The sequence below is a fragment of the Lepisosteus oculatus genome, chromosome 1 (assembly GCF_040954835.1).
Source record: "Lepisosteus oculatus isolate fLepOcu1 chromosome 1, fLepOcu1.hap2, whole genome shotgun sequence".
Lineage (NCBI taxonomy): Eukaryota > Metazoa > Chordata > Actinopteri > Semionotiformes > Lepisosteidae > Lepisosteus > Lepisosteus oculatus.
In genome coordinates this window covers 77,045,987-77,061,746 of record NC_090696.1, presented here as the reverse complement: position 1 = coordinate 77,061,746, position 15,760 = coordinate 77,045,987, and the positions used below count along the sequence as shown (strand labels likewise).

The following is a 15,760-nucleotide window of genomic DNA, read 5'->3' as shown; positions in this document are numbered from 1 at the left end:
GTTCAAAAACATAATGTAAAATATTAGTTACATCTGAGAGATGATTCAAACACTAATTACCGTAGAAAATAGAACAAACACATTAAATATTGCGTCTGATGTCTGAGAGATTGGCTCACAGAATATTCTCAGGTCTCAACTCAGATTATTACAGAGGTTTCAACTAGCATGAAAGGAATTAAAGATTGTGGCTAACATGGTTTCATATTGAACTTGAGAGCTTCATTTTTCTTCTGTGTGTCTCAGTATTTGTCTTTCTGTATTAATCATCTTTAAAATGTTAGTTACAGTGACTAAACTGTCTGCTTGCTTCTATCTGGAGCCCCGATCTTTCTGGGCTGTTGTAATGAACTGAAGAATGCTCAGTGAGCGTGATGTGTCAGAGTTCATCAGTACAAGTGCTTGTCCTTCTCGCTGATTGGCAGCGTGGCAGGACAGAGAGATCTTGAAGTGTAGGGTTATTATGCAGCGACCTCGTATGTTCAGCAATGCTGTGTGGTGCAAATTATTTCATACAGAGGAGCAAGTTATGGAGTTATGCTTAACTTTATGCTGAAAAACAGAATGAAGAGACACAACATTTCATCTGTTGAGCAAGTTGTAGCTTCCCACTTGAAAGTCATTCAGTGATTGGTTTTTTTATTGTTTTCGACTAACTTTCCCTTCTTATATTTTTTGATTGCTGAGTATTAGCCTGAGAGATTAAGATTAAGATGCGTGTCTTTCTTATTCGTTCTTGGTCATCCTGTCTGAAAATGATCTCAGAAAGATGGATTTGTTGTTGTGAGATCAAGTTAACTCCAGTCAGTTTTAAATGTCCAACCATTAGGAACTCTAAAGCCAATCATTTTTAATATTCTTGCAGGCCAGTTTGGATCACTCCTGTTACATTAGCAACACAAAAACAGCAGGGTGCACTGTTGTGTGATGTGACTAATGTCACATAAAGGACCATTTAAAGTGCCTTCCAAACCAGCACACTAAAAATGATAATATTTTTTAAGGTAATTCTTACCAGTGACAGCTTGATGCATTTTAGTAATGAATTTAGGATTTGTTTAAAATTTAAAAAAGGAAGTCTCTTATGATTTTTAAGTCCCACAGTTCTGGACTAGGAAGATATCCTATTGGATAAGTTTCACAGTCAAGTATTTGGACATGACATAGCCAGGTGATTCCCCTGCTGTTGTTTCTGGCACTGAAAAAATATGGAACCAGGTAATGGCATTCCAGACACAACGTAGCAATCCTGCAGACATTCATTCAATCGAAAGAGGTTTATTAACAGTGTGAGCTTTCCCAGTATATCGCCGGGTCTGCGTTTTACATTTTACATGAAATCAGACGTACTTAATTGGACTTTGATCTTTCATTTTCAGAGAGTGATGGTGTCATGGTTGAAACACTTCTACGTCTACTTGAGTTTGTCATATAAATTTGTGCGTGCATCTTAATCAGGGTTAGAAGCTTTATACAATAGGCTTGCCTGACTAGTGATAAACTGAAAGCTCCATCATAACACCTGGCAGCTTACATTTAATTGCATTCTCAGAACGCAATCAACTGAGCAAATGTAAATCCCACATAATCTGGTGTGTATCCCATTGTGCTTTTTTCTCAACAATAATAATTTCGCCTGAGGGAGTTTTTGAAACGCTTCTAAAACGAAACGTAGTGTTTGATTTATTTCTGGAGAGAAGTTCTGGAGCCTAAGTTTGAAGACTGCCCGCTGTGTTTTTAACAGAACTAGTAGTTTTCATTTTCTTTTTCTGGTTTTGTGTTCGTGCCGTCTCAAAATTTGCCCTTTCCACTTTTGCAACAGCTTTTCTCCTTTCTTGGTAAAACTGTGCTTTATTATAGAGTTATTTCAGATAGCCAACCTTGTAGTGTAAGATGTGATGGAATATTCTGCTGAGTACAATTACTGTACTTTTGAGCCCAAAGCAGGAGAGGTGTAATAATTAATTTAATTCCTTACACTTATGTAGTGCTTTTTTGGACTTCCCACTCAAAGCGCTTTACAGGTAATGGGGATCCCCTCCACTACCACCAATGTGCAGCCCCAACTGGATGATGTGACAGCAGCCACAGTGCACCAGTATGCTCCCCACACACCAGCTCTCAGTGGGGAGGAGAGCAGAGTGATGAAGCCAGTTCAGACATGGGGATTATTAGGAGGCCATGATTGGTAAAGGTCAGGAGGAAATTTAGCCAGGATGCCGGGGTAACAACCCTACTCTTTTCGATAAACACCCTTGGATTTTTAGTGACCACAGCGAGTCAGGACCTCGATTTTACATCTCATCCGCAGCACGGTGACTTTTTTAAAGCATAGTGTCCCCGTCACTATACTGGGCCATTACATTTGTGAGTTGCATGATGTGATATGGCTGCTGGTTTTCATAAATGCACATTGTAGCATTATTAAACGCAAAACAGGCAGAAGGGCTACAACACATTTAACTGCTAACTACAGATTTAAGAGGAGCAGTCTGGTCGTTTTAAAGATAAGTCTTCAATTATTTAAATTCCAGAGAGCTGCCGTGATGTTCATCACAGAACCATGATTCATCATGGCCGTGGACTAGGCTCCACTGCCAGTGAGGCCTCCGACCAGGTCTCTCAGTGCACTGACACCACAAAAGTGTTGCTCCCCTTGCCAAGCGGAGCCTATTGTTTTCTTCATGTGTTTTTCTTTGTTGATTTTCACCAGGTTTGACACTCAGGTTAAATCGGATCATCCCCTGCGTCCCGTTAACTCTGTCGCCAGTGAGGTTGATTGAGCGCTTATGACAAAGTCACTTCACTGTTTCACTGTCTTGAATGATCAGGTAATCAGAATAATGCCAAAAAACTCAGTGCCATATGCGGTATTATTCTAAAAACATAGATGTATAATTACAGTGATAAGACTGGCAAGCAGACATTTATCAGCACAGGTTGTTCAGAGTAATGAGGCGATAATGGCGTTATGTCGATTTATTAATGGTGCTTGTGCAGTGTTTTCACAGGTGTCTGTTAGACTGTCTTGATGGCTTTGTTGGGAGTAATTGGAGCTCTTATCACATTCGTCTGCCATTTGTTTCTCACCTCCTCTTATGCATGCTGCTTGGATTGGATTGGCTTTTTTATATGGATTGACACAGGCTGCATCATTACCGTGGTGATTCAGAATAGGGACAAATGGTTCTGTTGACCTTGGTCCTGGCCACACCTGGATCACAGATTCAGCAAAACACTCGTGAGATTCACTGTGCCTTTCATGTCTCTGAAACTGTAACAAGAAAGTATTTCTGTGGATTTATTTCCCACTGTGTTTTAATATTAAAGCAAAACCATACAGTACATTTCATGTAAGATCTATTAAAATGATATTAGATAATGCAGAGATAATAGCCTTAAGTTAGTGGTGGAGTACAGTAAGCGTAATCCATTTTTGATGGGAAAATCTGTTATTCATTGTGACAGATTTGAAATGAAGTGAGATGTTTGTTTTTTTTTCTACATTTGTAGCTATAGTGAAAATGTGGAGCCTGTGTACATCGCTTCTGAGACAACATCTTCGGCCCTGGTGTTTGTTTCCGGGGAACTGAACTCACACCCTGATTGCGAGTTGTAATTTTTTCTTCTTCAGTGTAGGGCTTTAAAAGGAAATCAGTTTATACAAGCACACTTCAGTCGGCTCATGAATACTATTGGTAGCCTCAGGTGAGATTGAGACAGCACAGTGGCGGACAAAAATGATTTAGGCTGTTCTGAGTCATTTCCAGAGTTCTTCAAGAGGCTTGATGTAATCTTGGTAGTAGAGTATTTGCTGATTCTTGCTTTTTCATCCTGGAAAGGGACATAGTTTAAAATTTCCATTTGCGAGGTACTGTACCTTCAGTAGTCAGCTTATTTAAACCTGAGTGAGAACTGTACTCTGACTGTGTTCACCATCTTAGAAATTAATCCATGCATTTGCAAAGACACTTTTGTAAGTTTTGTTTGGAATGCACAGGTGTCCTTTTGTCTTGTGCATAAATATACATATCTTAACATCCGAGATGTCTGATCGCTCCAGATTAATTCTTCAATGTTTGCTTTCAATGAATCTTTCAGGTCTGCGGACTCGGGTGTTTCTCCCGTTATATTAATAAAACACAAAGACTAGAGCCTTTGCTCTCAAGCATGTGACACATTCGTGATGCATTTATGAAGCACAGTTTGGACTGACCATGTGGTGATCATAATGTAATTCTGTCAGCATGTGTGTCATATGTCAGCTCATTGCTGTGGGCATTGTCGTGTTACCATTCTCTGGGTTAGTGATCCGTGAGAGCTAAAGATCTATTTTTTTGGTTGAACTAATGTAAAGAATTATAAGATACAAACTGATGTACATCCTTTTATAAATCAAACAACATCTTTGTGATCTAGAAAACCCCTTTTAGTGTCTGGATTGCCTCTAATATATACTTCTTAGACGTGTAACATGATAACCTTAAAGGACAGGATTGGACGCCTCAGACCTGCTCAAAATCTTAGTTCTGAACTTTGGTTCCTAGTGAATATTTTGTGCAGTAGGAAACAATAGGTCACTCTTACACTCTTGAGTATGAGACATTGGTGCTTATTTCAGATACTGCTGTTTAATTCTGATTTAAAAAAAAATAATAGAGATTTTCTGGGCACTCCGCGCTTACGCGCTTTACAGGTGATGGGGATCCCCTCCACCACCACCAGTGTGTCCCCCCTTCTGGATGATATGCCAGCAGCCAGAGTGCACCACTGCGCTCCCCACACACCAGCTCTCAGTGAGGAGGAGAGCAGAGGTGGTGGTGATGGGTAATGTATCTATTGGGTTTTTACCACAACCCAAATGTATTAGAATTCTGTTGCGTTAAGTTCAATTAGCTGGCACGAAGAATGTTTAAGGACACATAGATAATGCAAATGCTCTTCAGTGTAAAAAAACAGATCCATCTTTGTTTTCAGTCCTCTGTCAAGAGAGGGGCTCACAGTTTTTCCCATGTTTCAGTAGGTCACCAGTCCCACTAGGCCTCAAGGTTAGAAAGTCTGCAGGATTTCTGCTGGAGCTCTCTCTACAAATGCCAGAAATGTAAAAAGAATCTGTAAAAAAGACCTGAGGAAAGGGGTTAAACTGGTTGGGTGAACATTTATTCAACCATTCTCCTCTTAAGTTTATGGTGATTTGAAGAGACCAGGAAAACCTGGTAGATGGTGGTGCTGGAAGACTGGGGCTGCAGCCTTCTGTCTTTTACCATTAACAGTGCAATGTGTTTCGTCTTGTGGCTATGTGCATTGACTTTTGTACAGGGAGTTAATTAATAGTGCCTCTGTTGAACTTTGTTTTCCTCTGCAGGGTCAAGGAGGAATTACACCATGTAACTTCCAGTTAGTACAATACAATTGAAGTTGCTCGCAAATCTTTTCAGATCATTTTCCCTTTAAATTACTAATCGGAGCAAAAAAATGACCACATGAATTAACCGGTATATAAAAAAAATAATTAGTGTTTTCAGAGTAGGGTGAGTTTGATACTTAAAGCTATTGCTGTGTATGATTAGGATTCAATTTACTAAATGATCAATAGAAAATTTACATTTTAATGAAAGCTTCCTAGTGTTCTTTTTAATAAAAAGCTTAGTGTGCTAAATTGCAAATGGAGGCCCTAGTTTATTGCATATAATTAGTGTGTTTCACATTGCTTCATTAGGTAGAAATGAACAGTGTTTAATCTGTTAGTGGGCAGTAATAAAGTCAAAATTCGTACAATAAGTAGAAAGATTGTACATTGATTTATCCTTATTGCAGAAGATTTAGAGATATAAGCTTAACTTATTATTGCACAGAAAAAAATATTGTACTGAGTTAATATTTTCTGTTGGTCCTTTTTGTTTTATTGTATCTGCAAGGAGGTATAACTGATCCAACAGAGTGTTGTGTTGAGAGTAATTGTGTTTGGGTGTTTGTGAAGGATCTGCATTTCATTTCTCACATCATTTACCTGCTCTGTTCTGTTATAAGAAGGACTGTCATGGTACTGTATATAGAAGCAGAAAACTAAAGTAACCCTGACAAGAACGTTTCACTGGGAATTGAGGCATAAATGATCACCTGAGGCTTAACGTATCTTAGGCATGCATGCTCATCCAAAATGTATACAGAGTCCAAAGCAAATGTGAGTTTTCAGCTGTGAAGTATACTGCTGCTCTCGTAGCTGAAATATCTACATATAATTAAGAATAAAACAATTAGAGAGAACTACAAACAAATCTTGCAATTTGTTGCAGTCCATATGTGAGTTTGGATCATGAAAGTCACATGATGGTTTGAAAGTAACTGAAATTGCCTTTTGTTTTGCAAGTGAAAATGACAGTATCTTGAACTTAAAGAGGACCTGCTGTTAGTCACCTTGGCTTATTCTTGGTTTTAAAAACAAAGTCAAAAGTCTGGCTTGGACTCTTTAAAGCAGGCATTGTAAAACGTCTGTCCTAGTGTACTTACATAAAGAACAGTTATAATATTGTAAAACCATGTGAATGTCTTAAAATAAATCTGGTCCTTTCTGTCAGCCCAGCTCCTTAGACCCAGAGTGTTTGTGTCCACTTCTGTACTCTAGTGTGGTTTATTGCAGATGTGCCGACATGCACAGCTGGGGGACAGATTGTGTGTCCATTTGCGTTTTGTTTTGTTTATATATGTGTTTCTTTCTCTATGTGGAAATTTCTTGTGTCACCTTAATATGTTCACCCACATTTCATTGTTTGCTGTGGAGAGTACTGTTACAAATATTGGGGGTTAAGAAAATAGAGGATTACAGAAAATAGAAAATACCAAAACACCAAGCGTGATAATCAGTACTTACAAAAATTGTAACCCCACAATTGTCAAGATATGTGAGGAAAATCTTTGGTATAGCAGTTGGTATAGTTAGAGGCACTTGATTTCTTTGTTCTCTGGCACAGCTTTGGTGAAAGAGTAATAAATTACAGCTAAATTGGGATAAACACATTTATTAACAACGAAGGTACTGTAATACTCACTAAGTAACAGATAATTACAAAGTAATTCAAAGTATTAACAAATACAAACACAGAGACATTAGTCCTGAGCAACCACAAAAACCCAGACTGCTAAGACATTTTACAGTATATAATGCCTACAAGCAATGAACCTGACTTCTAAATAAACAGAATGGGACCTAAATCTCTCATCTTGTAGATACAGATCATCTAAAGTTACTGGGACCCTATCTCCCTACTCTAAAAATGTATCCACTAACCAGGGGATAATGTGTTGAACGCAGGGATTCTTTATAAAGGAAATCTGAGTGTCCTTGAACACCAGAATGACAAGCTCTCTTAACAAGGTTCACATAGTGAACTCGAATCGGGTCTTTAAGGTTGATCTGAACAAGGTGCTCTCGCCTGGCTCACGCTTTCTCCTCTCTCCTTGTTGTTCCTCTCTCTTTTTTGTCCCTTTCTGTCTCCTCCTGTGGCTCTGCCTGCCTGTCCTTTTATCCGGTGTTTCTGACTGTGTTGTTGACTCTTAGTGGTTTATCGAGAACATAATTAGAGTCACAGTAAAGCGGAAGATTCTTTTTGATCATCGTGTCCCACACCCCCTACAGATCACCAAACACCTTGTCTTCCACACACTGTTTTTACCCCCTTTGAAGCCCCGACAAGTGCAAATGTGGACACAAGGTAGATGTTTACCATTGTCTCTAGATCCTGAGACGCCTCAATAGCTGTAGCAGTGCGCTCGCTGTTCGCATGTGCGTTATGTTAACAGTGATGTGGGGAGTTTCTATACCACTTGCTTTCCCAGCGGAAGCATTCTGGCTCGTCGGCTTGAGAGTCATTTCTTAGAGGAGGAGTTCAAGTGGGCAGCCGTGCCAGTGTGCGTTGGCTGAACACGTATTAATAAGTAAGTTTAAGTCCACTTGAAGAAGCTCAACAGCTGAAATGTTGCTTTTCCTCTCTCTACTTTTCAGTGTGGAATTAACCTTTGCCTGTTTCTTACAGTAGACTGCTTCTCACAGCTGTTTTAGTGCCTCACTAAAATAATAAGCTTGGCTGCAGCAAAATAAACTGAAAGATTTATGTTTTGTTATGGATTCCGGCTGTTTTGTATTCCTTATGTAAGGCATGCTTCTCGCAGAAAGATGCAGAGAATGTGAAGAAAGGAGAGGTTTGATCCAGCTTGCAACATCCAGTTAATATTGATGCCCCGGGGGCGCATCAGGATCTTTTCTTTAAGACCTCCACCATCCTTCCATCTTCAAAACTGGAGCCTCACCCTATAGGTAATGGGCAGAAGGCAGGAAACGCCCAGTGAGGGACAGCGGGCTATTGAGAAGCTTGCTCTTATACGCACACTGAGGCCCGTATTTCCTGTAGAGATGCCATTTAACCGAGACAACATGTCTTAGAAGTGTTGCCAGAAACCACAGCAGCAGATGGCCCCCTATGTGGGAGTCGAACCCGGGATTCGAGAGCTATGAAGCAGCAGTACTAACTGCCATGCCGGTGTACTGCAAAGCTCTCACCGTCCCCTCCTCTATTAAAAGTTCAGAATGGTTTCCATCAGCTCCTCGGGAGAAATTCATTAATTTCATTTTTGCATAATTCATCAAATATTCATAAGATTAAAATCATCAGACATTAATAGTTTCATTTCAGGATCTGTTCATGCATTTTTCATGAAAACCCATGAAATCTTCATAAGCATTTGAGTTTCATGACATATATATAATTCACAACAAATAGTTCATGTCATTGATATGTTCATAATGATTTTGTTTACATAATGTCCTTATACATGATGTCTTACTGAAGGGGCATTGCACAGTACAAATAAAGACGTTTTCATTATATGCAAAATGTATATGCTTTATAATTATGAATTTATTTTAAATTTAGAATAAGAAAGTGCTCTAACCATTTCCGAAAGAACAAAATCACAGACTTTAAAAGATAAAATGAAACGACTATATTACAAAAATTACCATATTCAAATGAGTTCACTATTGTGTTAATCTGTCTGTGTTAATCTGGCTTTTATATATAATATTTTATATATAATATTTCAGAGTTATATTTAGACTGATGCGTTTTCCCAATTGTAATTGTACAACACTGAAGGATGCGTTATTTGGTCTGATCTAGAAGAAGGATATCAGAGTCCAATTTTAGGAAAACACTGGCTGCTCAATCACAACTGTGTGTAATCTGTGAATCAAATATCCCACTCGTTGTGTTTCTTTTCTTCTCATTTCAGCAGGAATAAACCTTTACTTGTTCCTCTATCAAAGTTTTTGCTGATGTGAATACAATAGAATATGGAAAACAACAACTGACTGTGTATGATTTTAAATAAATATCGTATACATCTTTCATAAATGACAGTGAAAAAGTCCATTAAGTTCAGCTTGTGGTAGATTCAGTTTATTGTATAGGCTGTAACGTGTTCAGTTTTCTTCCTTTTAGTTTGGATCTTGTTTGGTAATTTGTGGCCTAGCATACAGTATATGGTGTCAACCGACATGAAATTATTTTGCAATTGTAGCAATTTGGTGTTGTCAGTATTCATAAATGCTGTGGATATTGAAATTTGAAAAATATTGTAGAAAACATTCTCATCTGAATAATAAGAAATGACAGTAACATAGTAGTTGTGTCCACCTCAAATCACACTGTCAGTTTGTTTGGTCTCACTCTCATGCTAAGACATCCTACCCCATGAGACCCCGTGAGACAAACTGCTGACAGAATGGCACAGTGGATCTCAATCTGCTTGTGTACATATTGTATGCTGTCAGTCAACTGCACGTTTTATTGTAGCTGTTGTAACACTGTTTCCCAACCCACCTTTGAACAAACCATGGTACCATCCTTTCTTCCCAGCAAAGGATACAGTGCAGGTACATTCCCATTGAGATGGTTCTATGAAGGCTTAAAAATAAAACAAGAAAATGGATTGGCACCAGTTTTAAAACTGTGAATTCCCTGTTTTCATTGGAAGATAAAGGCAATCTGCATGCATGACTATATTCTGTATGGATAACCTTTACTGTATGTACGTATCATGTTTTTAATATTTGCACACACACACTTACTTTGATGCACTAAAGTCTGGAAAAAGATCGGTAACAGCACCATGTGTCTTTGATGGAAAACTAGCTGATACTGTCAATAGAATATGAAAGCAGAAAAGAGGGACAGATTCAGTCAGGATCCATACTTAAAAAATTAAATTAATCCAACAATGTAATGATCCTAATACTGCATGCAGCACTGCAAGATTAGAAGTGACTACTGCATGTAGTTTTAAATACATGAGTCTACAAACTGCTCGGAAAGGTTTTGCTGCACAATGAGATTTACCTTGCTCTGTGTGAGCCTATTAATACTGCTTTCTGCATGTTCCTGCATTTGTTTTGCAATAACGTAAAGTGACAGGAGGCCTTCTGAAATACAGATTCTAGATGTATTCTAGAAATTGAAAAATAGGTGTAAACACCTCAGACAATTAGGCATATGCTAGATGGAGCTGCTGAAGTAAATGGGAAAGTTCATAGGTGTTTGTGTTTCATTATAAAGGGTGTTATTTTTGTGTCCAACATTCTGTGCTATTAATGAACAAAATGACGGCACTTCATCATATTTTGCAGATCTGACCGCTTCATTTGTTTGTGGCTTGTTCCCTTAGAGCTGTTTTCTGGCACTATTTAAACCCTGTATACAGGTAGTCGGGTATCCTGCTAGATCTATTGCCAGTGAATTGCTGCAAAAATATATTCTGCCTGTACTTTATTAGGATGAATAGGAAAGAGCACAGCATAGAAGTAAAGCATAACATTAAATTGCTTTTCATTCACAGACATACAGAAAAAAGGATTTATGCAGTATTTGTAAAGGTTTACTGTCTTTTTTTGGTTCAGAAAATGGCTTGTTTTCTCAGCACGAGAGGTTGGCAGAAGACCTGCCCAGTCTGGTTTGCAGCTCAGCGCCGTGAGAGCACTGAATAATGAAAGAGACTCTTTTGGCAAACGTTTTAAGCCACATTATTGAATTAACAAAATGTGCTGCGGTGATTCACTACAGAGCAGACCTTTTTAACTGTGATTTCTGGAAAGCCACTGATAATGCCTTCAGTAGGTGCCCTTGAACACATGAGCAGCCACTGTGAATGAAACTGGCCAGCTGGTTTCATTTGGCAGTATTAGAGCTGTAGTGTGGCATTGCTGAATGTTGATCTTACTTTCCATATGATATGGTGTGTACATAACTCAAAATAAAGACAAAAATTAGTACAGTGTTACTGTGCAGTGTCAGTCATTTATTTAATTGGGCCAACTGTATAACTGTCATTCGCTCTCTCTTCTTACACCAGATTACAAGAGGAGATGCATCCAGTTCTGAGTATATGTATTTATCCTGTTATTATGTTTTTAACTGCTTTTCTTCCAAAAACCTATCCAGTTAAGTCAACATAAGCTGTCGAGGAAAGAAATCAGGTCTCTTCACACAGCTACACAGTGGGAGAGTGTGCATGCAGTTTAAAAGTATCTAAATATACTGTGTACCAGTACATGTTTTACTTATTTGAAAACGTTAAAATTTCAGGTACTGATGTCCCATGTGTTAATTTAAATGCACACTGAGTATTTCAAGTATACCTTAATTGCAATTAATTGTTTTTTAATGTATGTGAGATGCTGACGACCAGTGAGAAGTGAGAAGTACCGAGGCCTGTGGAAGCAGGTGAAAAGGCAGCTGAGATTGTGGACAGAAAGTCAGAGCAAGAACTGTGCTGACAAAGCTGTTGTATAGTTATTAGTTTGCTTAACAGTGGTTTCACGGCTGTTCTCTGTTCCATTCTTTTAATATCTCGTCATTGTTTTTTGACTTTCTATTAAAGACAAACAGAAGGATAGTTTTATTATCACAGCGCTAGCCCCAGACATTTTCTAGTGCAAAATGCAAAATGAGGTAGCAATAATGATGCACATTACTAAAGATTGTACTTAGAATATTGTTTAAAAGCTGTATAATGACATTTGATATGAACATTAAAAAAATATAGCCGTGTATGTAAATTTGTATGGGTAAAGTTGTATATAGATGATTACATGAACTCGAGTCGAGTCTGAAAAGAAATTGGAAGAAAATTAGCATGAAGTACAAAATGATACCATATTGAGAGGCTGCTCTAAGTAGAGATATTTTGCATCATTTTCCAGTTGGAATTTAGTGTTCAGCTTTCTCTAGATTGCTCATGGCTTTTTTTGCCCATTTCAAGCATTACATACTACAATACCTGACTGTTATGATCTATTTATAAAGTGCTATCAGCAAATAACTTGAGACCCCTCCCTTCCATGTGACTCTTACTCAGGCATGAAAGTGCCTTTTGTTTCTAAACAATTCTGTATTCTTGGTAACTGGTTTATCACTTTGAGGAACGTTATCCAAAACCAGTTAAAAGGTGTTTAATATCGGTAATATTGAGTCATTTATTTCCACGACCTGAGAATGCAGATACATACTTCCTGTTACGCAAAAACAATTAAACCAAAAAAAAATAATCCAATGCATGCTTTGGCATTTATGGGGCAAAGTGGGTCTGTCTCCATTTGTTTTTGCACTCGATCATTAAATGTAACAGCCCAGATGAGTTAAAACTGTGCTAAAATGGACTCGAGGCTCTGCTAAGCAGGTGTTTCTGTCTTGCTTTGGAAACCCATCGAGGCGGTTGATAAGCATGCAAGTGCAGTGTGTGCTCATGGACCCATCGCAAGGCAAAGTCAGCGTTTATCGTTTCTAGATTTTCGCCGGAGGCCTTACAGTTGCTCTTTTTTTCCCATCTCGCGGACAGAACATGCTGGCTGAGAAGGTGGAGCAGCTGATGGAGTGGAGCTCCAGGCGCTCCGTGGTTCGCATGAATGGAGACAAGTTCAGGAGATTCGTGAAGGCGCCGCCCCGCAACTACTCCGTGGTCGTGATGTTCACCGCCCTCCAGCCTCAGAGGCAGTGCTCAGTGTGCAGGTACAGAGCTTCCGCATTCGCACTGTGCTTTATAATACTGTGTTCAAGGCTAGAAGTTTGTTTGTTATTCTACATATAATAATGCTTCTTATGTCATGAGATTAATGGCAACAGCAGTAGTCCAGTGCAATGGAAGAGAGCTAACACAGATGCAGGTTTTTTTTTTCCCCACATAGAATGTTCTACTGCATTGCTTCTTACAAATCACTGTCTTCCTACTGTGCTGTTGCACGCTGTTCAGTTGCTCTGAAAGTTTTACTTGGTTTAATGAAGTTGGCTTTTTTAATTCCATTTAAAGTAGCCTTGCTAACACATATTCACACGCTGATGTGAAGTCTGAAGTCACTAGGTTCTTGACTGTGAGGGTGGCATTCCAGATAATGTGCTGTCTTGGTTAACCTACAGCAGGTCTGTTCAATGGAAGGATTCAAGCTTGATCATTTAAAGAGGAAAAAAAAAGTCCCGTGGCTCTTACACATTGTCTGGCAATAGAAAAGAAGATGGACATTTTTTCAAATACAAAATATTTGGTTTGGTAGCTGTTTATCAAATCCGGAAACTTGAAGTCTCTCTTTTTGAAAATGTTGTTCATTTCATCTGTTTAATGTTATTCACGCAGACCACCAAGTCTTAGATTTCATATTTGACCTTCATCCGTAAACCGTAGAAGCACTGTATTGAAACTAAGGATGTTATAGGCAAAATTTATCGTGTGTTTAAATGTGCATGTTTTATTGGATAATTAACTGTAAATTCTGGAGAAATGACACTTCGTCATTTATAAAAAAGCTTTTTAAATGGGTCATCATTTGTGAAGAGGAATGTATTTGCTTTTACGGTATTATGAATATTTAATTATTAGTAACAAAGATTTAATTTGCCTTTGATGTTCTACAGTACCTCACATGACAGTAAAGACGTAAAGATCTTTACAGCTTGAGCACATTAAAAGCTCACTCTGAAATACTGCACATTAGTTAATGCCAAGGAATTCTGCGGTGAAATTCATTTATTTGCCTAAGTTATACGATTATGTTGTTAGCAATCAGGTGAGATGGATGTTGTGCCATGACCCAGGGTGGCAGGCACACTGGTGTTGTAAATCATGTTGTCTGTTTGGAGGTCTTTGGCTGTTATTAAAATGTGAAGTGTTCCGCTGACAGTTAAGAATTGTCTTTTAAAGGATAAGAGTGGTCCTGAATGTGTTTCTTGTGAGTCCTCATTCAAACACTATCTTCTGCACAAAAGCAGCAAATCATGAAACAAAGCAACTTGTCTAATCTTTATAATGGTCGACACACTCTGTCAGCAATCTTTATTACTCTCTAATAAGGCCTGAAAAGAGATCGTTAGAATATCCATTCCATCATAAAAAAAATATGCTCATAACAGGATGATCAAACAATGCTTTTGCATTTTCATTTATAGATGAATACATAAAGATGATGTTCTGCAGAGATTCAGGAACTCCCGGCACAATGTCATCTAGTTGTAATTTACCTGTACACAGCTGCAGTTCCTAAAGGATGTCATCCAAATTTTGTAGGACCTACCCTAGGTGTTGGTAGGTGGTATACAGTATGTTACAGTTGTGAGGCGAGGAAATATATTTAAAATAATGGCCAATGCAGTATTGATGGTTTCCAGAATCTGAGAAAATCATAAGGTTTTATGTCAAAGCTAATTGGATAAATGGATAACATGATTATTTTAATTGTCCTTGACTGACTGTAGAGGCCTGTTGGTTTTGTTTTTTGTTTTCTGAAAATACATTCATTTCTTATCATTTGATTCAAACTTTAGATTAAGATGTAAAAACAAGGGTGTATAAAAACCTTGGAGGCTTTATTAACTTTCTAAACAAATCATCTAGAAAATTGATCATTAATTAATATGTATTAAGCAGTCATTTATGTAAAACGTTACCATTAATCATATACGTTTCTACTGCAATTGTGTTTTTGTGTGCTTCTTGTAGGTACTGCACTTGTACAGTGCTCTGTTTCTAATGCATGTCCTGTCATCTTAAGTAATTTCTGAATGAATTTTCCTGTGCTCATAATAAACAATACCTTATTAATGCAGAACCACCTGACAAAGAACTTGTTACCATCTGGAAAGGGAGATAAATTTAGAGCCGTAAAACTTCACGAGCAGCTTGTTAACTGTGTTTACAAGTGATTTGAGTGGTATTATTCCTGTGCTATTATTAGCTCTTCCTCTTTCATTGTTCTGCCTAAAGCAAACTCTGCCTTTCATCTTCTCTGTCCTAATAACAAGTCATGCTTTAAAATCATCGTCATCTTAATATTTTTTATGCCTTTCGTATTAACACTTACGATTTGGGGACCAGAATTGGGTTCAGAAGCAAATACTGTGTAGTGTCAGCTTACAGCTACTGTAACTTTATTAAATACTTAATGATTTTGAAGGAATTTCAGAAATTGTGCACATAGGAATTATTTTGATTTTTTTTCATGATAACTCTTCTGATTAACAAAAACGGGGGCAAATGCGATAGGATATTTCATCTTATACACTCCAGTGTTGTGCATTATTTTGTGTTTGTGTTAACTTCAGTGCGGAGGTTTGTGTGAAGTGCACTGACACTTTCCATTAAGAGAAAGCTCTGAAAATGTGTGGTCCTCTGTCTTCTGTGTTGATGCTTTCCTTTTGCAGGGAGTGTTGCCCTTGGGACACAG

General features: G+C 38.1%; 1 protein-coding gene across 1 annotated transcript in view; it reads left to right on the top strand.

Annotated features, from left to right (window-relative positions):
* tusc3 (tumor suppressor candidate 3) overlaps positions 1-15,760 on the top strand; it is a 74,776-nt gene that overhangs the window by 14,192 nt on the left and 44,824 nt on the right. The window contains exon 2 of the mRNA XM_006630117.3: positions 12,889-13,058. Within this exon, the coding sequence (XP_006630180.2) occupies positions 12,889-13,058 (170 nt within the window). The remainder of the gene's footprint in view (positions 1-12,888; positions 13,059-15,760) is intronic.